We start from the raw sequence: 19,199 nt of genomic DNA, 5'->3' as shown, positions 1-19,199 counted from the left end.
AGGTAGAAAAAGTATTGGGAGAGGAGGTACAATGGTGGAGGGAGAGGTGAAGGAGAGACAATGTCAAGGGGTCCTTGTAGAAAAAGAATGTTTGGAAACTGATTGTGGTAGCAATTATACAATTCTACTTGGCATGATGGAACTTTGGAATGATATATATGTTTTTAAATAAAATGTTAGAAGTGAAACATCAAGACAAGGGGGAAAATGTATCCCTGTGCACTTCTTTAGTGAAAGAAAGATACATGAAAAGATTTGCATTTTAATTACTGTTTATTCTAAATTTTGTATGTGTTTGTGTGTACTGGTAGGTCATTGAACTTTTTAAATCTCATATAAAGTAATGTTTTAAAACTTAATACTGGGGTGAAGCTAGTTTGATTCTACTTTCCTTTCCTCCTGCCCCATTCTATCGAAACAGTGCCAGTGAACTGTGTTGTCCAAAAATCAGACAGTAAAAAAAGGAACAAGGAGAAACCGTTGCCTCGGTAAACCAGTGTCTGCATATTTGAGCCCTGCATAACTGAGTGTTGGTTGTAGTTTGAAAATTATAAGAATACGAACGTGTGATTTTTCTTCTAGGTGGGAAATGAGGGAGGATGAAACACTAGAAGTAGAAGAAAAAGAAATGCTGGAACATTTAAGACAAATTTGCACCCTACAGAACTCTTCTATCTCCAAGAACACAGAGGAGCAGTAACCTGCAGAAAACAACAGCAGCTGTATTTTAATCACATGTAACGAGTGGAAGAGTCAGTGCCTCTGATGTGCTGTGAAGATGGAAACTGGGGACTGAGGAATCGCTGCATAGGAAAGGAACAGAGCACATCAACAACGAGGTGCTATGGAAACCTTCACAGGGACCAAACGGCAGGCGTCAAATGTTCCAGAACCCCCTGCACTGACTCCTAGGGGCTATTAACCTTTTGGGGTATGCATAAGTCATTTCATTAATAATTTAGTCTGGGACTCACCATAAGCCCAGGCTTTTGGGATTGTGTGTGTGCATATACATATATATGTAATACATATTTTATTTATATATTTTAATAAATCATTTTATTGGGTCTCTTACAGATATTATAACAATCCACACATCCATTGTATCCAGCACATTTGTACATATATTGCCATCATCCTTTTCAAAACATTTTCTTTCTACTTGAGACTTTGGTATCAGCTCCTTTGTTTTCCTTCCCCCACCCTCCCACTCTCATGAACCCTTGACAAATTATAATTATTATTATTTTCATATTTTACACCATCCGCTGTCTCCCTTCACCCATGTTTCTGTTCTTCATCGCCCTGGGGGGTGGGGCCAGGGTTATACATTGATCATTATGATCAGTTCCTCTTTCCCCTCCACCTTCCCCTACCCTCATGGTATCACTACTCCCATTACTGTTCCTGGGTGGATTATCTGCCCTTGGTTCTGTGTCTCTAGAGCTCTTAACTTTACCAGTATACATGCTCTGGTCTAGCAGGATTTGTAAGGTAGAACTAATTCTGGTCTAGCAGAATTTGTAAGGTAGAACTGATTCTGGTCTAGCAGAATTTGTAAGGTAGAACTGAGGTCATGATAGTGGGGTGGCGGGGGGAGCATTTAAGAACTAAAGGAATATTGTGTATTTCATTGGTGCTGTACTGCACCCTGGCTCCCTCATCCCTTCCTTGTGGCCCTTCTGTGAGGAGGTGTCCAGTTGTCTACAGATGATCTTTGGGTCTCCACTCAAGCTCCCTCATTCATATCAATGTGTTTGTTTGTTTTGGGTCATCTGATGCCTAATACCTGTCAACACATCATGATAACACAGGCTAGTATGCTTCTTCCATGTGGGCTTTGTTGCTCTCCAGCTAGATGGTCAATTGTTTACCTTCAAGCCTTTAAGACCCCAGGTGCTATATATGTGCTATATATTTTAATAGCCAGGCACCATCAGCTTTCTTCAGCACATTTCCTTATGCACCCATTTTGTCTTAGTATTAGTGTTGGGAAAGTGAGCATCACAGAATGCCAGGTTATTAGAACAAAGTGTTCTTGCATTTAGGGAGTACTTGAGTAGAGGCTCAATGTCTGTCTGCTACCATAATACTTAATGTATAAATATATGTATATAGACCTCTATCCCTATTGTTATGTATAAGTATATTTACATATATATGTACCTATATTTATACCTCTATAAACATCTTTTTCCTCCTAGTTATTTCTTCTATTTCCTTTCACTTGACTCCTGTCCCACTATCGTGTTTGCATATTTTATTTTAAATATAATTCCAAACCCTTTTCCCCACCCCCACTCTCACCCCCACCACCACCAACCTTTCATTTTTCTGATAAAACTGCTGCCATCTTGTGTTCCCTTGAAATTATTTTTCTTCCTTTCATCCTTGAAGTATCTATGACAACAGGCAAAATGTCTCAAAATCTTTTCTCGAAAGATATTTTTATACATTTGGGTTTTAATTTTTCAACTTAATCCTGTAGCTGCAACCCAAGTGTAGGTCTTAATTGCCTCTATTGCCCACGCTTATACAGAAGCCTCCCTTCTTATACCCCTTTCTTCATCCAAGTCATCTTAACCACAGCTACAAAGAGCATCTCCTGGAAATGTTAACTCCTTCATATTGCTGCCTGCGGTGGCTTCTCAGATTGAACTTTGACTATATGCCTGAAGATCTTATACCCAATGATTCAATACTCAGGCCACGGCTTGCTGTCATGTTGGTTCAAGCTACATTTTTCCATTATTTCCTACCAAAAACCGCATTTCTCCCAAATTGATGTTCAGAGCTCATTCCCTCAATCTCTACCGCACAGTTCATTATCCATAACACCCATACTGTCATTTTCATTACTTCAACATATATACACACTCACACACGGCTTCTCTGCCAAGGACAGTTAGCCATGTTTCTTATAACCTACTTTTTTTTCCACTTGCCCAAACTTTATTAAAGGAAAAAAAAAAAGCTATGATGGTAAATATCTAGAATATAGTCTATTTTCTGTGATTTGTCCCCCAAAATGTGACATTTTATTTCCAAACACATACCAGAAGTGTACAATGGTCCCCAACTGTACCAAGCAGGTGAGAAGCTGATATGTTCATCTTCCAACTTTGCCCAGTCTGTGTTCTGTCTTATAACCTTCTTACCAGTGCCTTTATCCACTGATTGCATTATAAAGATGAGTACATCATGAGAGATGACTTAGCCCATGTGCCTGCTACACTGTTACTCAAACACAGTTGTTTGAATGGCGGTCACAGAAAAATACAACAAAGACAATGGGACCATTGAGCAATGAACAAGGCGTCTTGGATATAAGCCTATAGCATGGATTATTTTTTTCAACCCCAAATGTTATTTATTTAATACAATCATCACAGGGTGCAAATGGAGACTTAATTTAAAAAACAAACACAACAGAAATGACACCACAGCTTGAGATAAGAGTTCTACACAGACATCAAGGGGCAGGGTGGAGGGAGGACAGACAGCTACAGAAGAGAAGAGAACACAAGGACAGGGAAGGTCAGGGCTCTTGGCTGGAGTCTTACTTTGAGTAGGTTTCCTGCAGGTATTTCTTAAAAGATGTGGGGTTTTTCCAGAGTTCCGCAGCATGTGTATTCAAAGGGCTGTCGATGTTGGGCTCTCCCAGCAGGCTCTGGATGGAAAGGAGAATCGTCCTGACGTCATACAGGGCAGACCACTTGTCCTTCAGGATGTCCAGGCAGATGTTACCCTGAGTGTCCACGTTGGGGCGGTAGCAGGGGGTGAGGAACTTCACTGTGGGTGCATTGTAAAGGTAGCTACTGGGGAGCTCCAGGGAGAGCTTATACATACCTCAGGTCTTCAGAGACGGTACCAGCTGCTCCGTGGATGGTCCCTATCCTCTTGAAAAGGTTGTCTGATTCCGGGAAGGCAAAGAGTCCTTTGTCGCCAGACATCATGAGGGTCATCAGCTCCTTTTGTAGCCTCTTGCCCACGGAACCCCGGGCTGCGCCCCCGCTGGGCTCGGCTCCTTTCCCAGCGGCTACGACACTGGCTGCGGCTGGGTCGCGGTTTTGGGAGGCCATTCGCCCGGTGTTGGCAGACGGGATCTCCGGAGACTGGAAGGCAACTGCCAGCATGGATTATTTTAAACTCACTCAATCTCATTCATATATACATTTCAAAATGCTTGGGGAGATATTCCATTATCTTTTCCATGAATGTTTACATTATCTTTTCCATGAATGTTTGAACTTTTCATACATAATAGACTGTCCGTGCCCCGACATTCTATAATTGTTCTAAAATATATGTAAGCTAGAGAATAGCCAAAGAAATGCAATTGTGCATTTTTCACAGACTGAAAGTCTATGGGGTGCAAAATAAGTCATCTTGGAAAATCTCTTACATTATTTCCTTAAATAAAAATACACAAATGTCCATGTACCCAGATGCCTGCCAAATAACACATTTTATTTTTAAAGAATGTACTTCAGTTGGCCAGTATAATCATGAGCCAAATGTTTTAAGATATGGTTGAAAGAATTTCCAAATATCTTATGCAGACCATCTTTTAAAAATATTTTAAAGAAAGATTAAGAAAACTGGACTTTCTATCTACTCTTATACAAGCCATTATGTTAAATAATGGACATAAATCTCTTTAAACAATTGCAATACCAGTCATCATAAGGCAATAATTGATTTTAATCTACTTGCCTAGTGATAGTCTATGTACTGAATCTTCAGAACTACCCTTTATTAGAATCGGCAATAAAGTGGAAAGTTGAAGATAAATTAATCCATTAGACCAAATAAAATAATATTTAGGTTTTTTGTCTCTGTCTCCTAGTATATCTATAGCTCCTCTTTCAAAACTATCCTAAAAGGTCAATAAAAATATTTTGTAAATCAATAAAAACAAGTGGTATATTTATCTACTAATAGGTTCTGGGGAACCTTAGTTCCCCAGAAAATGTTTTCAATGGCTCCTTTTTGAAAAGAAAGAATAGGATGGGTTGGAATACAGGGAAAATGGGAGAGAGAAGAAGAACCTTCAGTTGAATTATATTCTATATTTTCTTCATGAAATTACAATAGCCATAAAGGTAATAAAGTTTTTTTATTGAATGTGTTCAATTATAGTCATTGATTTATATATCATTTTGACTTTATACTTAATACCTTCCAAGTATGATAAGGAATGGGTTTTTAAAACAGTTCTTCTTCACATTTGTTTTGCATTTCTAAAAGTCAACAACATGACAAAGCCTAATGCTTTATAACTCACTATATGTTACTGAAAAAATATTCTTATAAGATATTATCTTCTGGATTCTATTTAACTGTATTTTTATGTAACTATAAATAAATGCTATTTTATTATTTGTTTAGCAATCACTATGTAGGAACTGATTTTTTTAAATAAAACATTAAAAATATTATGTGTCTCAGTTATTTTACGTGTTTGTCCTCATCACCAGACATTGCTATAAAAATACCAATTGTACACACTTCCTTTGTCTACGAACAGGTACTTAGTTTTACTCTGCCGTTATCCTAGTTCATGTATACATGAGGTAAAGAGATCCCACTTACTGCCATTGAGCCAGCTCTGAGAGTAGAGTTGCCTCTGTGAATTTCCAAGACTGTGATCTTTCTGAGAGTAGAAGCCTCCTTCTTCCTCCCTCTGAGTGACAGGGTGTTTCAAACTGCTGACCCAGTGGTTAGCAGCCCAACTCATCGTCCACTCTGCCACCAGAGCTCCTGAGAGAGAGTAGGATCTAATCACATTTTTTATTTTTCTAGCAGATAACGGTATATTTAAAATTCTCTGCCAACACCTTAATTCAAAGGTGGCAGTTCTTGGTTCTTCATTGTTCATTGTTTAACTGTTGCAAGAAGTTACTATGGCTTGGATCAAGTGCATTTTAGACTTCAAAATGAAATCTTTTAATTTTAACACTTCAAAGCGATCATTTTGCAACAAATTTGCCTGATGCAATATGCCCTTTGATTTCCTAGCTGCTGTTTCCATGGGGGTTGATCGTGGATCCACATAAAATGAAATATTTGACAACTTCCATCTTTGCTCTGTTCCTCATGATGTTGTTTGTAGGTTCAGTGGTGAGGATTTGGGGTTTTGATATCACAGTATAATTCACACAGATGGTGGTGGCTTTTGATCTTCATTGGTGAGTGCTTCGAATCCTCTTTACTTGTAGCAGGCAAGCTTGGATTTCATGGGTTGTTAATTACAGTGTTCTTCAAACAGTCCAGCGTTTTTTGCTCAGCTCACAGATTGAGTAGATACAGCAACAAATAAGACATGGAGGTACATCTTTCCGGAATGTAAGCCAGGTGGCCGTCTTACCAATTTCTTAGCGTTAATGAGCACCTCCAACACTGCATCCGTTTGTGGAGCCAATTCAACTGATATCACGTACATTCTTGAAGTCTTGCTTTGGCAAATGCACGCTGAGCTTCCTTTCATATCATGGGTTTGCGAGTGTCTATATTCCTTCCATCTTCTCTTGATGCTTCCTACATCAGTCAATAGTTTGCCCATATTATAACTCAAGGCTTGAGCTTTTTCTTCAATTCCTCAGCTTGAAAAATGCTGAACATATGCTACCCTTTGGGTTTTCTAATGCCAGGTCATCTAGATCAATTCACACTTCGATAAGGCACTTTATCTACTCATCAACCCTCTGAAATCTGTTCAATTGGGTTTTTTTGTTTTGGTTTTTTTTTTTTTACTTAATCATCTCCTTCCTTTGCTTCAGCTATTTTATGTTCAAAATCTTCAGTCTTCTGACATACTTTTTGGCCTTTTCTTCTTTCCTGTATTTTTAATGGCCTCCTGTCTTCATGTCTGATGTCTTTAACATCGCCTCATGATTCATTTGCCCTTAAGTTACTAGTGATCAATTCATCAAATCATTCTTGGAATCATCTCTACATTCAGGTGAGATATACTCACGGTGGTACTTTGGACTTGCCTTAATTTTCCTCAGCTCTAATTTGAACCTTCATACGAGTATCTGCTGATCTGCTCTACAATCAGCCCGCCTTATTCTTACGGATGATATAGAGCTTCTCCATGTCTTTTTCTTCAGACATAGTTTATTGGATTCCTATGTATTCTATCTGGTAAGATCAACTTAGAGAGTTGCCGTTTATATTATTGAAAAAAGGTATTTTCAAAGAATAAAGAAGTTATTTTGTTAAATTCTAACATCATCTCAAATATCATTTCCAACCCGATGGTCCTATTTTCCAACTGCTGATCTTTCTTTGTTTTATATCATTTTATTAGGGACTCATACAACTCTTACCACAGTCCATACATACATCAATTGTGTAAAGCACATTTGTACATTCATTACCCTCAGCATTCTCAAAACATTTGTTCTCCACCTAAGCCCCTGGCATCAGCTCCTTGTTCCCCCCCCTTCCATCTCCCCCCTCCCTCATGAACCCTTGATAATTTATAAATTATTATTTTGTCATATCTTGCACTCTCCGACGTCTCCCTTCACCCACTTTTCTCTTGTCCAACCCCCACATGTAGATCTTTGTAATTGGCTCCCCCTTTCCAACTCACCCTCCCCCCACCCTCCCAGTATGGACACTCTCACGACTGGTCCTGATTCCCTGTGTTTCCAGTTCCTATCTGAAAGAGTACATCCTCTGGTCTAGCCAGATTTGTAAGGTAGATTTGGGATCATGATAGTGGGGGTGGGGGAGGAAGCATTTAGGAACTAAAGGAAAGTTGTATGCTTCACCGTTGCTACATTGCACCCTGACTGGCTCGTCTCCTTCCCAAGACCCTTCTGTAAGGGGATGTCCAGTGGCCTACAAATGGACTTTGGGTCTCCACTCCACACTCCCCCTCATTTACAATGATATGAATTTTTGTTCTGATGATGCCTGATAATTGATCCTTTCAACACCTTGTGATCGCACAGGCTGGTGTGCTTCTTCCATGTGGGCTTTGTGGCTTCTGAGCTGGGTGGCCATTTGTTTACATTCAAGCATTTAAGGCCCCAGGTACTATACCTTTTGATAGCCGGGCACTATCAGCTATCTTCACCACATTTGCTTAATGCACCCGTTTGTCTTCAGCGATCCTATCAAGGAGGTGAGCATACAATGATATGATTTTTTGTTCTTTGATGCCTGATACCTAATCCCTTCAGCAACTTGTGATCACACAGGTGGGTGTGCTTCTTCCATGTGGGCTTTGTTGTTTCTGAACTAGATGGTCGCTTATTTACCTTCAAGCCTTTAAAACCCCAGACACTATATCATTCAATAGTTAGGCACCATCAACTTTCTTCACCACATTTGTTTATGCACCCACTTTGTCTTCAGTGATTGTGTTGGGAAGGTAAGCATCATGGAGTGCCAGTTTAATGAAACAAACTATTCTTGCATTGAGGGAGTACTTGAGTGGAGGCCCAATGTCCATCTGCTACCTTAATACTAAGCCTATAACATCATGCATTCTCAACTCAGATATCTAGAGAGTGGAAATGCAAATTCTTGGCACGAGGGCCAAACCAGAAAGAACGGATTCGAAGCCCTGGCATTCTGTGCTTTGTGAGTAATATGAATTTTCATGACTAATTCTTACTATCAGGAGGGTTTTCCAGAATACTGAGTTTAGGAGCTATCCCCTGTTAGGACGCAACTGCAGGTCCCGCAGCTGCTTTCCGTCTGCGCTGTTACTCTTCAGGAGCCCCAGGAGAGGAGAATCGGGCAGCCTGCCCACCGCATTCGCTCTCTCTGCTTTGTGTCTTTCCTAAACTTCCAGGGAAAGCTCCTGGGTGTTGACAGGGAGAGCCTATCGGGACAGGCTCATGGGAAGTTGAAATGCTGAGTAGAATTGGAAATGTTCTATGGGCCTACATTAAAGAAAACTGGTTTGAGCATTGGGTCAAACTAATCACCTATTCCTGATCATTTAACTAGTCGGTCAGAGACTTAATTATCATCTCTTTTCTCTGCCCACCACCTGCCATCCAAATATAACTTAAGTCGGGTTGCATGTCAAATATATAAATCTAAGTTCTGCCCCTGCCCCAAACCAGAGGCTCTGTTCCTTTTTTAACTGGAAACTCCCTTAAGATAGGCTTTGAAGATAAACACTTGATCTTTTCTATTGTTATTTAAATTCTAAATGCATAGGTAGGAAATTGAACTGGAAGAGGGGTAGTTTTAAGGAAAAATAAACATTTTGATGAAAGCCATTAAAATTGGCTTGATTCTTTGATCTCATATTTTTGCTTTGAACATAAGATAAACAAACCTGAGAGGCAGAACTTGTTGGTAAGCACTGGGCCACACTGAGTACTTACCTACTTAGCTCTGAGAGAGGGTAAGAGTTTTTGTTGACTCTCCAAATAAAAGTCAGAATCCAAACCCCACCCAATAGAGTTACAGATTGTAGGAAAAAAAACTTAGTCCTAAGTTAGTATCAAATAAGGATATGTTCCTTAATAAATTCCATCTGCCAAAATATTTGAGCTTAGGCCTTAGTCACATACAGTACTTTTATAAAGACAGGCTCTTTTCAGTAGTGCCCGCCAAGCAGACCAGTCTCTGACCTTCAACCTCTCAGCCCAATCTCTGCTGTACTTGAGAACATGTTCAAAGTTTCATTGGTTCTGCCAGTAAGTCCTGGAACCCCATCTTCCACTAGTCTTGAACAAAGAAACTGATCACTGCAGCTCCTTGGGTCAGCCAGCCTAGCTCCATCAGGAAGGGCACAGACTTGCTCCCACTTGGCCATTAACTCTCCTGCCCAAAGGCACTCAGCTTTCTTGTACTGCAGACTGGGAAACCCACTCAACCTTACCTTGGCCTCCTGGCTCTGCTGTCTCTGGTGATGCTGGGTTTGTTTTTTTTTCCTTACCATCTCTCATCAAAACCTGGGTGATACATATCTCTTTCTATCTGGGAGGTTCTCATTTCAAGGATCCCATGTCCAAATGCACACAGACACTCTTGTTGGTTCAATTAAAGTCTTTTTTAAAAAGTACACAGGTCTACACAAAGAGGCTGGACGACAAGCCGGCCCAAACCAGAATTAGGCCGACCCCCACACTCGAAGGGAATACCACAGAAAACAAAAATAGATCGTCTGGAGTGGGAAAGGAACTGACCCACCACACCACATCCAGAAGGAAGCTGAAACAAAAGAAGGAGAAAGGACGTAGTGGAGTACACCTGGGTCCACCAAGCCCAAAGTCGATAGACCAGCTAGAAGGGCCCGTCATACAGAGAGGACCATTCAGCTGACCACACTACGAGATACGACATCCTGCACCAACACATGGCCCTACACGGGACAGCACCTGAGACACAATGGGGGATGGGTGACTGAACTGACCCCGCCACACTGAGGCAAACACTGGGGGCGTGCAATGGAGCAGCGGAGGAAGCAGAGCAGAGGGAGCCCGAGGGAGTATAAAGGATGGTCTACAGGCCAACGAAAGGACCTTGAACTACTAGCAATTTTTCTTTTAATATTTGCTATCTTTTTGTTTAGTCTTTTTTAATTTGTTTTGTTTTTTACCTTGTAAATTTTGTATGTTAGTGGCTTTTCTGCTTATCAGCGTGTCGATGTTGCTTCTGTCAAAGCCATGTTCTTATGGGCCACTTGGGTACAGTCAAAGTCATATCCATTTGTATGCACATATTACTATGTCAGCAGGTCCACCTAGATAAGATAGGCTGGACAAATAATGAGAGAAGAAAACAACAGGACCAACGGTCCTGGAGGGACATGAGAGCTTGGGAGGTAGGGGAAGGGAGGAGGTGTCGCCCAACATAGAAACAAGGGAACAGCGAATGGTTCTAAACCAGAGGAGGGAGGGGAGGGGAGGACTGGAAGGGAGTGACCAAGAGCAAGGTAATTGAGAGGAACTACTGAATCCAGAATGAAGGCCAAACATGGTAATGGGTCAGGAGGAAAGTGAAAGGAAATAGAGGAAAGGAGTAGGAGGCAAAGTGCATACAGAGAAGCCTAAATACAGACATGTGCATATGTAAATATATTTATGTTTATGGGGGCAATAGATTTATATGCATATATTTATAGGTTCAGTAGTAGGGTAGCAGATGGACATTGGGCCTCCTCATGCATAATCCCCCAATACAATAGCACCTCGCCCTGCTAAGCAGCCATTGCAGGATACCCATCTTCCCGACATGATCACTGAAGACAGCCGTGTGTGTAAGCAAATGTGGTGAAGAAAGCTGATGGTGCCCGGCTATCAAAAAATGATATAGCGTCTGGGGTCTTAAAGGCTAGAAGGCAAATAAGCGGCCATCTAGATCAGAAGCAACAAAGCCCACAGAGAAGAAGCACACGGCCTAAGCGAACACAAGGTGTTGAATGGACCATGTAGCAGATACAAAGGAACAAAAACAATCATTGTTGAAGAACACAGCTTTCCCCCAGATCCTGGATGCTTCCTCCCCCCAACTACCATGATCCGAATTCTACCTTGCAGGACTGGATAGGGCAGAGGCTGTACACTGGTACATATGAGGGCTGGAGGTACAGGGAATCCAGGGTGGATGATACCTTCAGGACCAAGGGTGTGAGGGGAGATGCTGGGAGAGTGGAGGGTGAGTCGGTTGGAAGGGGGGAACTGATTACAAGGATCCACATATGACCTCTTCCCTGGGAGAGGGACAGCAGAGAAGGGGGGAAGGGAGACTCCGGATAGGGCAAGATATGACAAAATAACGAGGTATAAATTACCAAGGGCACATGAGGGAGGGGGGAAAGGGGAGGGAGGGGAAAAAAAAAGAGGACCTGATGCAAGGGGCTTAAGTGGAGAGCAAATGCTTTGATGTATGTATATGTATGGATGGTGATAAGAGTTGTATGGGTCCCTAATAAATGTAAAAAAAGAAAAGAGGAGAAAAAATGATTAGGGCAGGGACTGTACAGATGTGCTTTATACAATTGATGTATGTATATGTATGAACTGTGATAAGAATTGTAAGAGCCCCTAATAAATTGTTAAAATTTAAAAAAAAATTTTTTTTTAAAGAAAATGATTAGGGCAAAGAATGTACAGATGTGCTTTATACAATTGATGTATGTATATGTATGGATTGTGATAAGAGTTGTATGAGCCCCTAATAAAATGTTTTTAAAAAAAAAAAAACAATCATTGTGTGATCACCTTCCTCACATAATGGCTGAAGACGAAAGTGTGCATAAGCAAGTGTGGTGAAGAAGGCGGATGGTGCCCGGCTACTGAGAGATATAGCGTCTGGGGACTTAAAGGCTTGAAAGCAAACAAGCGGCCATCTAGCCCAGAAGCAACCGAGCCCACACGGAAGCAGCACACCAACATAGGTGACCATGAAGGACAGAGGAGACCAGGTCTCCAACATCAAAGGTGGGGTGGTGGTGAGAATCACATCACCGTGAAAGAGGGGGAGTGCACGATGGGGACCCAATGCCCACCTGTAGAGAGCTGAACACCCCTTCCAGAGGGGTAGTGAGGAGGAGATGGGCCACACAGGGTTCAGTGTAACAACAATGAAACTCAAAACCTTCCTCTAGTTCCTGAACGCTTCCTCCCCTCCCAATCATCATGACCCCAATCCTACCTTGCCTTGCGGACCTGGTTGTACCAGAGGATGTACAGCGGTGCAGTGGGGATCTGGAGGCACAGGGAATCTAGGACAGACGAACCCTTCAACACCAGCGGTGGGAGAGGCGACACCAGGAGGGAAGGGCATGTAGAAAGGGAGAACCGATCTCGGAGATCTATGTGTAACCTCCTCTCTGGGAGATTGTCAAGGGGGAGACGGGTGAGGGGAGACGCCGGGGAGTGTAAGATAAGATATAATAATTATTTATAAACTATCAAGGGACCAGGGGTGGGATCGGGGAGGGAGGGTGATGGGGGGAAAAAAAGGGAAACCGAGCTGATTCCAGGAACCCAAGTGGAAGGTGAATTATGAGAGTGACGAGTGCAACGAATGTATAAGGGTGCTTTGCTCATTTGATGTATGCACAGATTGTGATAAGAGCCTTATGAGCCCCAATAAAAAGATTTAAAAAAAAAGAAAGAAAATGATTAGGGCAAAGAATGTACGGATGTGCGTTATACAATTGATGTATGTATATGTATATGTATGGATTGTGATAAGAGTTGTATGAACCCCTAATAAAATGTAAATAAATAAATAAATTGATTAATTAATTAAAAAAAGATTTTCAGATATATTTTATTATTTATTTATTAGATCATTTTATTGGGGGCTCTTACAACTCTTGTTACAATCCATACATCTATTGTTTTATATATATATTCTATCGTTCTTTTCATTGATCCCTTTGGATCAACTCCTCTTTTTTTTTCCTCTCTCCTCCCCCCACCCCAAACTTCATGGCCCCTTGATAGATTATAGATTTTTAATTATTTTTAAATCTCACACTGACCACTGTCTCCCTCCCCTCTGGTTTCTGTTGTTCTTCCCCCTGGATGGGGGTGTGTGGTTCTGTGCCCTTCATTGAGATCGGTGCACCCTTCCCTCCCCACCTCTCCATCCCCCCTCCCCCTACCCTTTTGGTATCTCTATTCCCATTCCTGTTCCTCGGTTCCATGTGTTGTGAGTTTCATCCCTTCCCTATACCTATGTACGTGCTCCCATGGGAGGAGGCATTGGGGTCATGATAGTGGGGGATAAGGAGGCCTCAAAGGATCAGAGGTACATTGCGTGATCCATTAGTGCTCTACTGCACCTGGTTGACTCATACCCTCCCTACGACCCCTCTGTGGGGGATGCTCCATTGTCCACAGATGGGCTTTGGGTCTCCACTCCAACCCTCCTCCATTCCCAACAATGCATTTTTGTTTGTTTACTGTTTGTTGTGACTCTTCTGATGCCCATTGCCGGTCTCAATGACACCTCATGAGCGCACCGGCTGGTGTGCTTCTTCCATGTGGGCTTGTTGCTTCAATGTTGGAGGACCGTTTGTTTAACTTCAAGCCTTTATGACCTCAGACACTATATCTTTTAATAACCAGGCACCATCCTCTATATTCACCACATCACCCATTTTGTTCTCAGCAATCATGTTGTGGTAGGGGGTAAGCATCACAGAATGCTAATTTGTTAGAATAAAGTGTTCTTGGCTTTATATTCTGGTATCAGATCTCTTTTAAGCCTAGCAGAGTGGGAAAATTGAGCTATCCCCTGGTTAGGGTTCAGTGCATCTTATTTTCCCAGTCTCACCCACACAAAGAAAAAGGATCAGTATTTGGAAAATATGCCCTTGATGATAGAAAAGAAGCTGGGGGTCGTAAGGTAGAATTTTATAAAAGCAATGACTTCTTCGTTGCAAACGGCTTTCTTCAACAACATCAATGTCACTTATCCACATGGACCTTACTAGATAGAATACACAAGAATCAAACTGACTACATGAGATGACGGAGAAGCTCAGCATCATCAGCCAAAACAAGGCCAAGGGCCATCTATGGAACAGACCATCAATTGCTCATATGCATTCTCAGGAGGAAGCTGAAGAAAATAAAAACAAGTCTATCAGAGTCAAAATATGACCTCGTTATATCGAACCATAATTTAGAGAACATCTCAAATGGAGATCTGACACATTGATCATTAATGATAGAAGACCTCACCAGCTGTAGGATGATATCAAGAACATCTACCATGTATGCACCCTCATGAAAAGATCACTGAAGATATGGGTGCTACAGCAAAATATAATGAAGAAACTAGATGGTGTCCAGAGATCAGAAAGGATAGCATCTGGAGTTGATAAGGCTTGTCTTCAAATAAACAGCCCTCTAAGTGAGGTGTCAACTAAGTTCACATGGAAGCGGCATACCAGTTTGTAGATCCAAAGGTCACAAATAACATAATCCAAATTCAAAGGAGGGAATTGTATCAGAGCTCAAATTATGAACTTCTGGTTTGCTAGAAGGCTACAGGTGACGATGGAAACCCCAAATCCATTTGCAGGATCTACACTAGTGATTTCCCTCTGACCCTAGTTGAGGGATGTGGATAACCGGATTATTGAACAGTGTTGTCAAGAAGTTGATAGTAGATTGAAATGTAACATCTGATTGGATCTCCTTTTTAACATATCTAAAAGTACTAGCAATTAAAAGAAGAAGAAAAGAAACCCCCAGGGAATCCCCTCTGAACATAGAGCAGGGAGGTGAGGAGCCTGGCTATCATGCAGAGTGCTCTGGAACGTGGACCGTGACAGCTAGAACTAGGCTGAAATCGAACATTTTATCATTGGATATCCCTTTTCACCTATTGTAAAGTTGTTCTAGTTTTTAATATGTTCTGTTCTTTCCAATGGAGGTTTTTCTCTGTTTCACTTTGTTATTGGTATTAGGGTTTTTTTTTGAACCTTTGTTTTGCATTTTCATTTTACAGATAAACATATTTTATGTATGTTTGAAATCCAGGATGGGTGAATCTATGGAGACAGTAACTGGATTAAGGGTCCATTGAGGGAGGTTGGGGGGACATGGGGAGTTAATCACAAAAAAAGAAAATGTTCTAAAATTTGGGGAGGGGAAAAACTTCATACAATAAGAAAGCAAAAGGCCATTACAAAGACACAAAGGAAAGACAAGACGAGTCAAGGCCAGAAGAGACTCGAGAACTTGCTCTTAGATATAGAATGCTTACGGCTAAGGGAAGAAATAATGAACCAAACAAACTGAATCAAAAGTTTCAAAAATGTACAAATATGCTTGATACAATTGTTGTATGCAATGTTATAAGAGTCATAAGCACCTCCGATAAAATGATTTAAAAATGAAAAACAAAAAAGTTTCAAAAGACAATTTGAAAAGACCACATAGAGTATGATAATGGAATGCGAAAAGACCTGGAGTTAGAAAGCCAAAAAAGGAAGAATCGATTTGAAGAATTGAATTGAAGAATTGAAAAAAACCAAGCCTGTAGTTAAGATAATGCAGTGTTCTGAGAGCAAAATAGTGGACAATGCAGGAAGCCTCATGAGGTAGTTTATTGTGCCAACCTGGCCTATAAACACATGTGGGGTTAATTGAAGGGCGGAGGGATAAATGGCTCCATGAGCCTCGCCTTTCTAGTTCTCGTGTCTCTTGCTTTCTGATGGTCGGACCAGGGTGCAGCTGCCTTAGCCAGTTCCCTGTTTCAGCTGGCAAGTCTCACTTCCTGCAAGACATCCCTGAGGAGAAGTCACGTGGACCTACCCTGATGCAGCCCTGGGTATTGGAGCAGCTGTGGAAAGACCCCTGCCAGCGCTGAGATGCTTACACATTCACTGACTCAGCTCTCCTCCTGCAGTTGGCATCATTGTGTGTGTTTTGTGAGCTGGAGGACTTTGGGGATTGATGTCGGACCTATGGGTTAATGGTGGACTTGTGGGCTTGGGCAGCACTGGTTTGGGATGTTTTCTTGATGTGCACTTATTGTTTATATAAAACTCTCTCTTATACACGAGTTCCTGTGGATTTGTTTCTCTAAAGTACCCAGACTTACAAGCCTCCAAAGAAGACTAAAGAAACCCACATAGGCACTGTACCAAAAAGAATTGGTAGAAGCTGATCCATTTCAAGAGGTAGCATGTGATCGAGAACCAACGATACTGAAAGAAGAAATCCAAGCTGCAGTAAGGCATGAACGAAAAGCAAGGCTCCAGGACAGGAGGGATGCCACTGAAGTGTTTCACTCACTTGTCTGTGCCAAGAAATTTGGAACACAGCCAACTGGAAGCGACCCGTTTTTGTGCCCATTCTTAAAAAGAGAAACACAACAAAATGTGGAAACTAATGAATAATATCAACATTACACATAAGTAAAATTTTGCTGAAGATGATGTAAAAATTATTATAGGAGTACATCAAGAATGAACTTCCAGAAATCCAACCTGGATTCAGAGAAGGTTGGGAAATGAGAGATATCAGATGGATGTGCTCACAGATGCTTTATTAACTATGCAAAGGCATTCAACTATGCAAATCTAGGAAAATGGTACAGGGGAGCTCCATGTGACCCCCTCCAGTTTCAGTAGAGTGAAGAACCCAGCTCAACCCAAGGACAAGGCTAATTGTCAGAAAGCAAAGGCCAGACCTGTCTCCACCCTCCATCCTTGTTTACTCTATTCTGGCACCAAGTGTCCCTTCCACAGCACTCTACTGCCCTGCTGACTTCTGATGCATTGGCTACACAGAACTCACATATAATACTCAGGAAAATGATAGCACATTAGGGAAGTTAACAGGTTACCACAAGCCAGGATCAGAAAACATTAAGGATACAGTCATTATCCACAGCAGTGTCTCCACTCTCAGGTCCTCAATCCCTCAGACATATAGTCCCTTGACCTGCCTGTCACTGCCTCACTGCACCATGGTCTCAGCATTTTGGTTCTTCTACTCTGTCTTGTGGTGGCTCCTTTTCTCTGTCTTGTGGTCTCCATTTCTTGGCCTCTGTGGGTGGCTTTTCTTCCTTGGTTGTCCCAGGATTCTCCCTGTTCTTGATTCTGAGAGGGCTTTCTTAGACTCAAAGGGATGGCAAGACTGACCAACCCCTGTGTTAGAATTAGAGACGTCTATAACTTATTTGCAAAGAACATGCTCAACATGTCTTAAGGTGAAAATACTGAAGAAAAATCAAGTATTACATTATTAATATTACATTATTAAAATATACTATGGGCAAAAGATGAACAGTGTAGAAAGCATCAAAAGAAAATGGAGGGAATACAGAGAGTCACTACCAACAATAACCAGTCAACATTCAACCATTTCAAGAGGTAGCATATGAGCAAGAACCAGTAGTACTGAGAAAGAAGTTCAAGCTGTGTTGAAGGCTTCAGCCAAAAACACGGCTCCAGGATTGATGGAATTCCAATTGAAATGTTTCAGCAAGTTGGTGATGCACTGGAAGCACACATTCACCTATGCCAAGAAATTTGGAAGACAGCTACTTGGTCACCTGGATATTTGTACCCGTTCAAAAGGAAAGTGACATAACAGAATGCTCAAATTATAGAGCAATATCATCAACATCACATGCAAATAAAATGTTACTGAAGATCATTAAACGATGGGCTCAGCAGCATATTGACAGGGAGCTGCTAGAAATTCAAGCCAGATTCAGGAGATAACAGGGACCAAGGGAAAACATTGCTGATGTCAGATGGACTGTGGCTGAAAGAAGAGAATACTAGGAAACAATGTTTATTTCTATATTTTATTGACTACACAAGGGCATTTATCTGTGTGGATAACAGTAAACTATGGGTGGTCTTGAGACGAGTGAGAATGCCATAACACTTCATTGTTCTCATGAAGAACCAGTACATGGATCAATAAGCAGTCCTTCAAGCCGAACAAGAGAACAGTGCATGGTTTAAAATCAGGAGACGTGTGTGACGGGGTCAAATACTCTCATCATAATTTTCCAAACGACATTCTGAGTAAATAATCAGAGATTCTGGACTATATGAAGAACATGTCATCAGGATGGGAGGCTTATTAAAAACCTGCAAGAAGCAGATGAAACAACCTTGTTTGCTGAAAGTAAGACTTGAAGCACTTACTAATGAAGATCAAGGACGGGATCCTTCAATCTGGATTACAACTTAATGTAAAGAAAATAAAAACCCTCACAACAGGTTCTGATAAACGAAGAAAAGATTGAAGTTGTCAAGGATTTTGTCTTTCTTGGATCCACATTAAATGCTCATGCGAGCAGCAAGAGATCAAATGACACATTGCCTTGAGTAAATCTGCTGCACAAGAGCTCTTGAAAGTGTTGCAGAGCAAATTTGTCACTTTGAGGACTAAGGTGAACCTGATCCAAACCATGGTATTTTCAATTGCCTCCTATGCTCGTGCAATCTGGATTTTGCATAAGGAATTTTGCAGAAGAATGGCTAAATTTGAATTACAGTGCTGGGGAAGAATGTTGAAAGTGCCAAAGAATGCCAAAAACAAAGTAACTCTTTCTTGGAAGAAGTACAGCCAGGATGCTCCTTAGAAGCAAGATGGTGAGATTTCTTATGAACTTGGGGCATATTAACAGGAGAGACCAGCTCTTGGGAAAGGACATCACTTTTAATAAAGTAAAATGGCAGTCAAAAAAGAAGAGTTTCAAGGAAATGGATCGATACAATGACTTCA

The 19,199-nt window shown here is 41.3% G+C and overlaps 1 protein-coding gene and 1 pseudogene across 1 annotated transcript in view; one reads left to right on the top strand and one right to left on the bottom strand.

The window, feature by feature from the left end:
• The window catches only part of KIAA0825 (KIAA0825 ortholog), a 498,599-nt gene extending 493,391 nt beyond the window's left edge, over positions 1-5,208 (top strand). The window contains exon 20 of the mRNA XM_075541286.1: positions 583-5,208. Within this exon, the coding sequence (XP_075397401.1) occupies positions 583-700 (118 nt within the window). The 3' untranslated portion in view covers positions 701-5,208. The remainder of the gene's footprint in view (positions 1-582) is intronic.
• LOC142439152 (ubiquitin-conjugating enzyme E2 C pseudogene) lies at positions 3,539-4,122 on the bottom strand (annotated as a pseudogene).
• Positions 5,209-19,199: the final 13,991 nt, after the last annotated feature.

Source organism: Tenrec ecaudatus, chromosome 2 (assembly GCF_050624435.1).
Source record: "Tenrec ecaudatus isolate mTenEca1 chromosome 2, mTenEca1.hap1, whole genome shotgun sequence".
NCBI lineage: Eukaryota > Metazoa > Chordata > Mammalia > Afrosoricida > Tenrecidae > Tenrec > Tenrec ecaudatus.
This window is presented reverse-complemented; position numbering and strand designations above follow the sequence as displayed.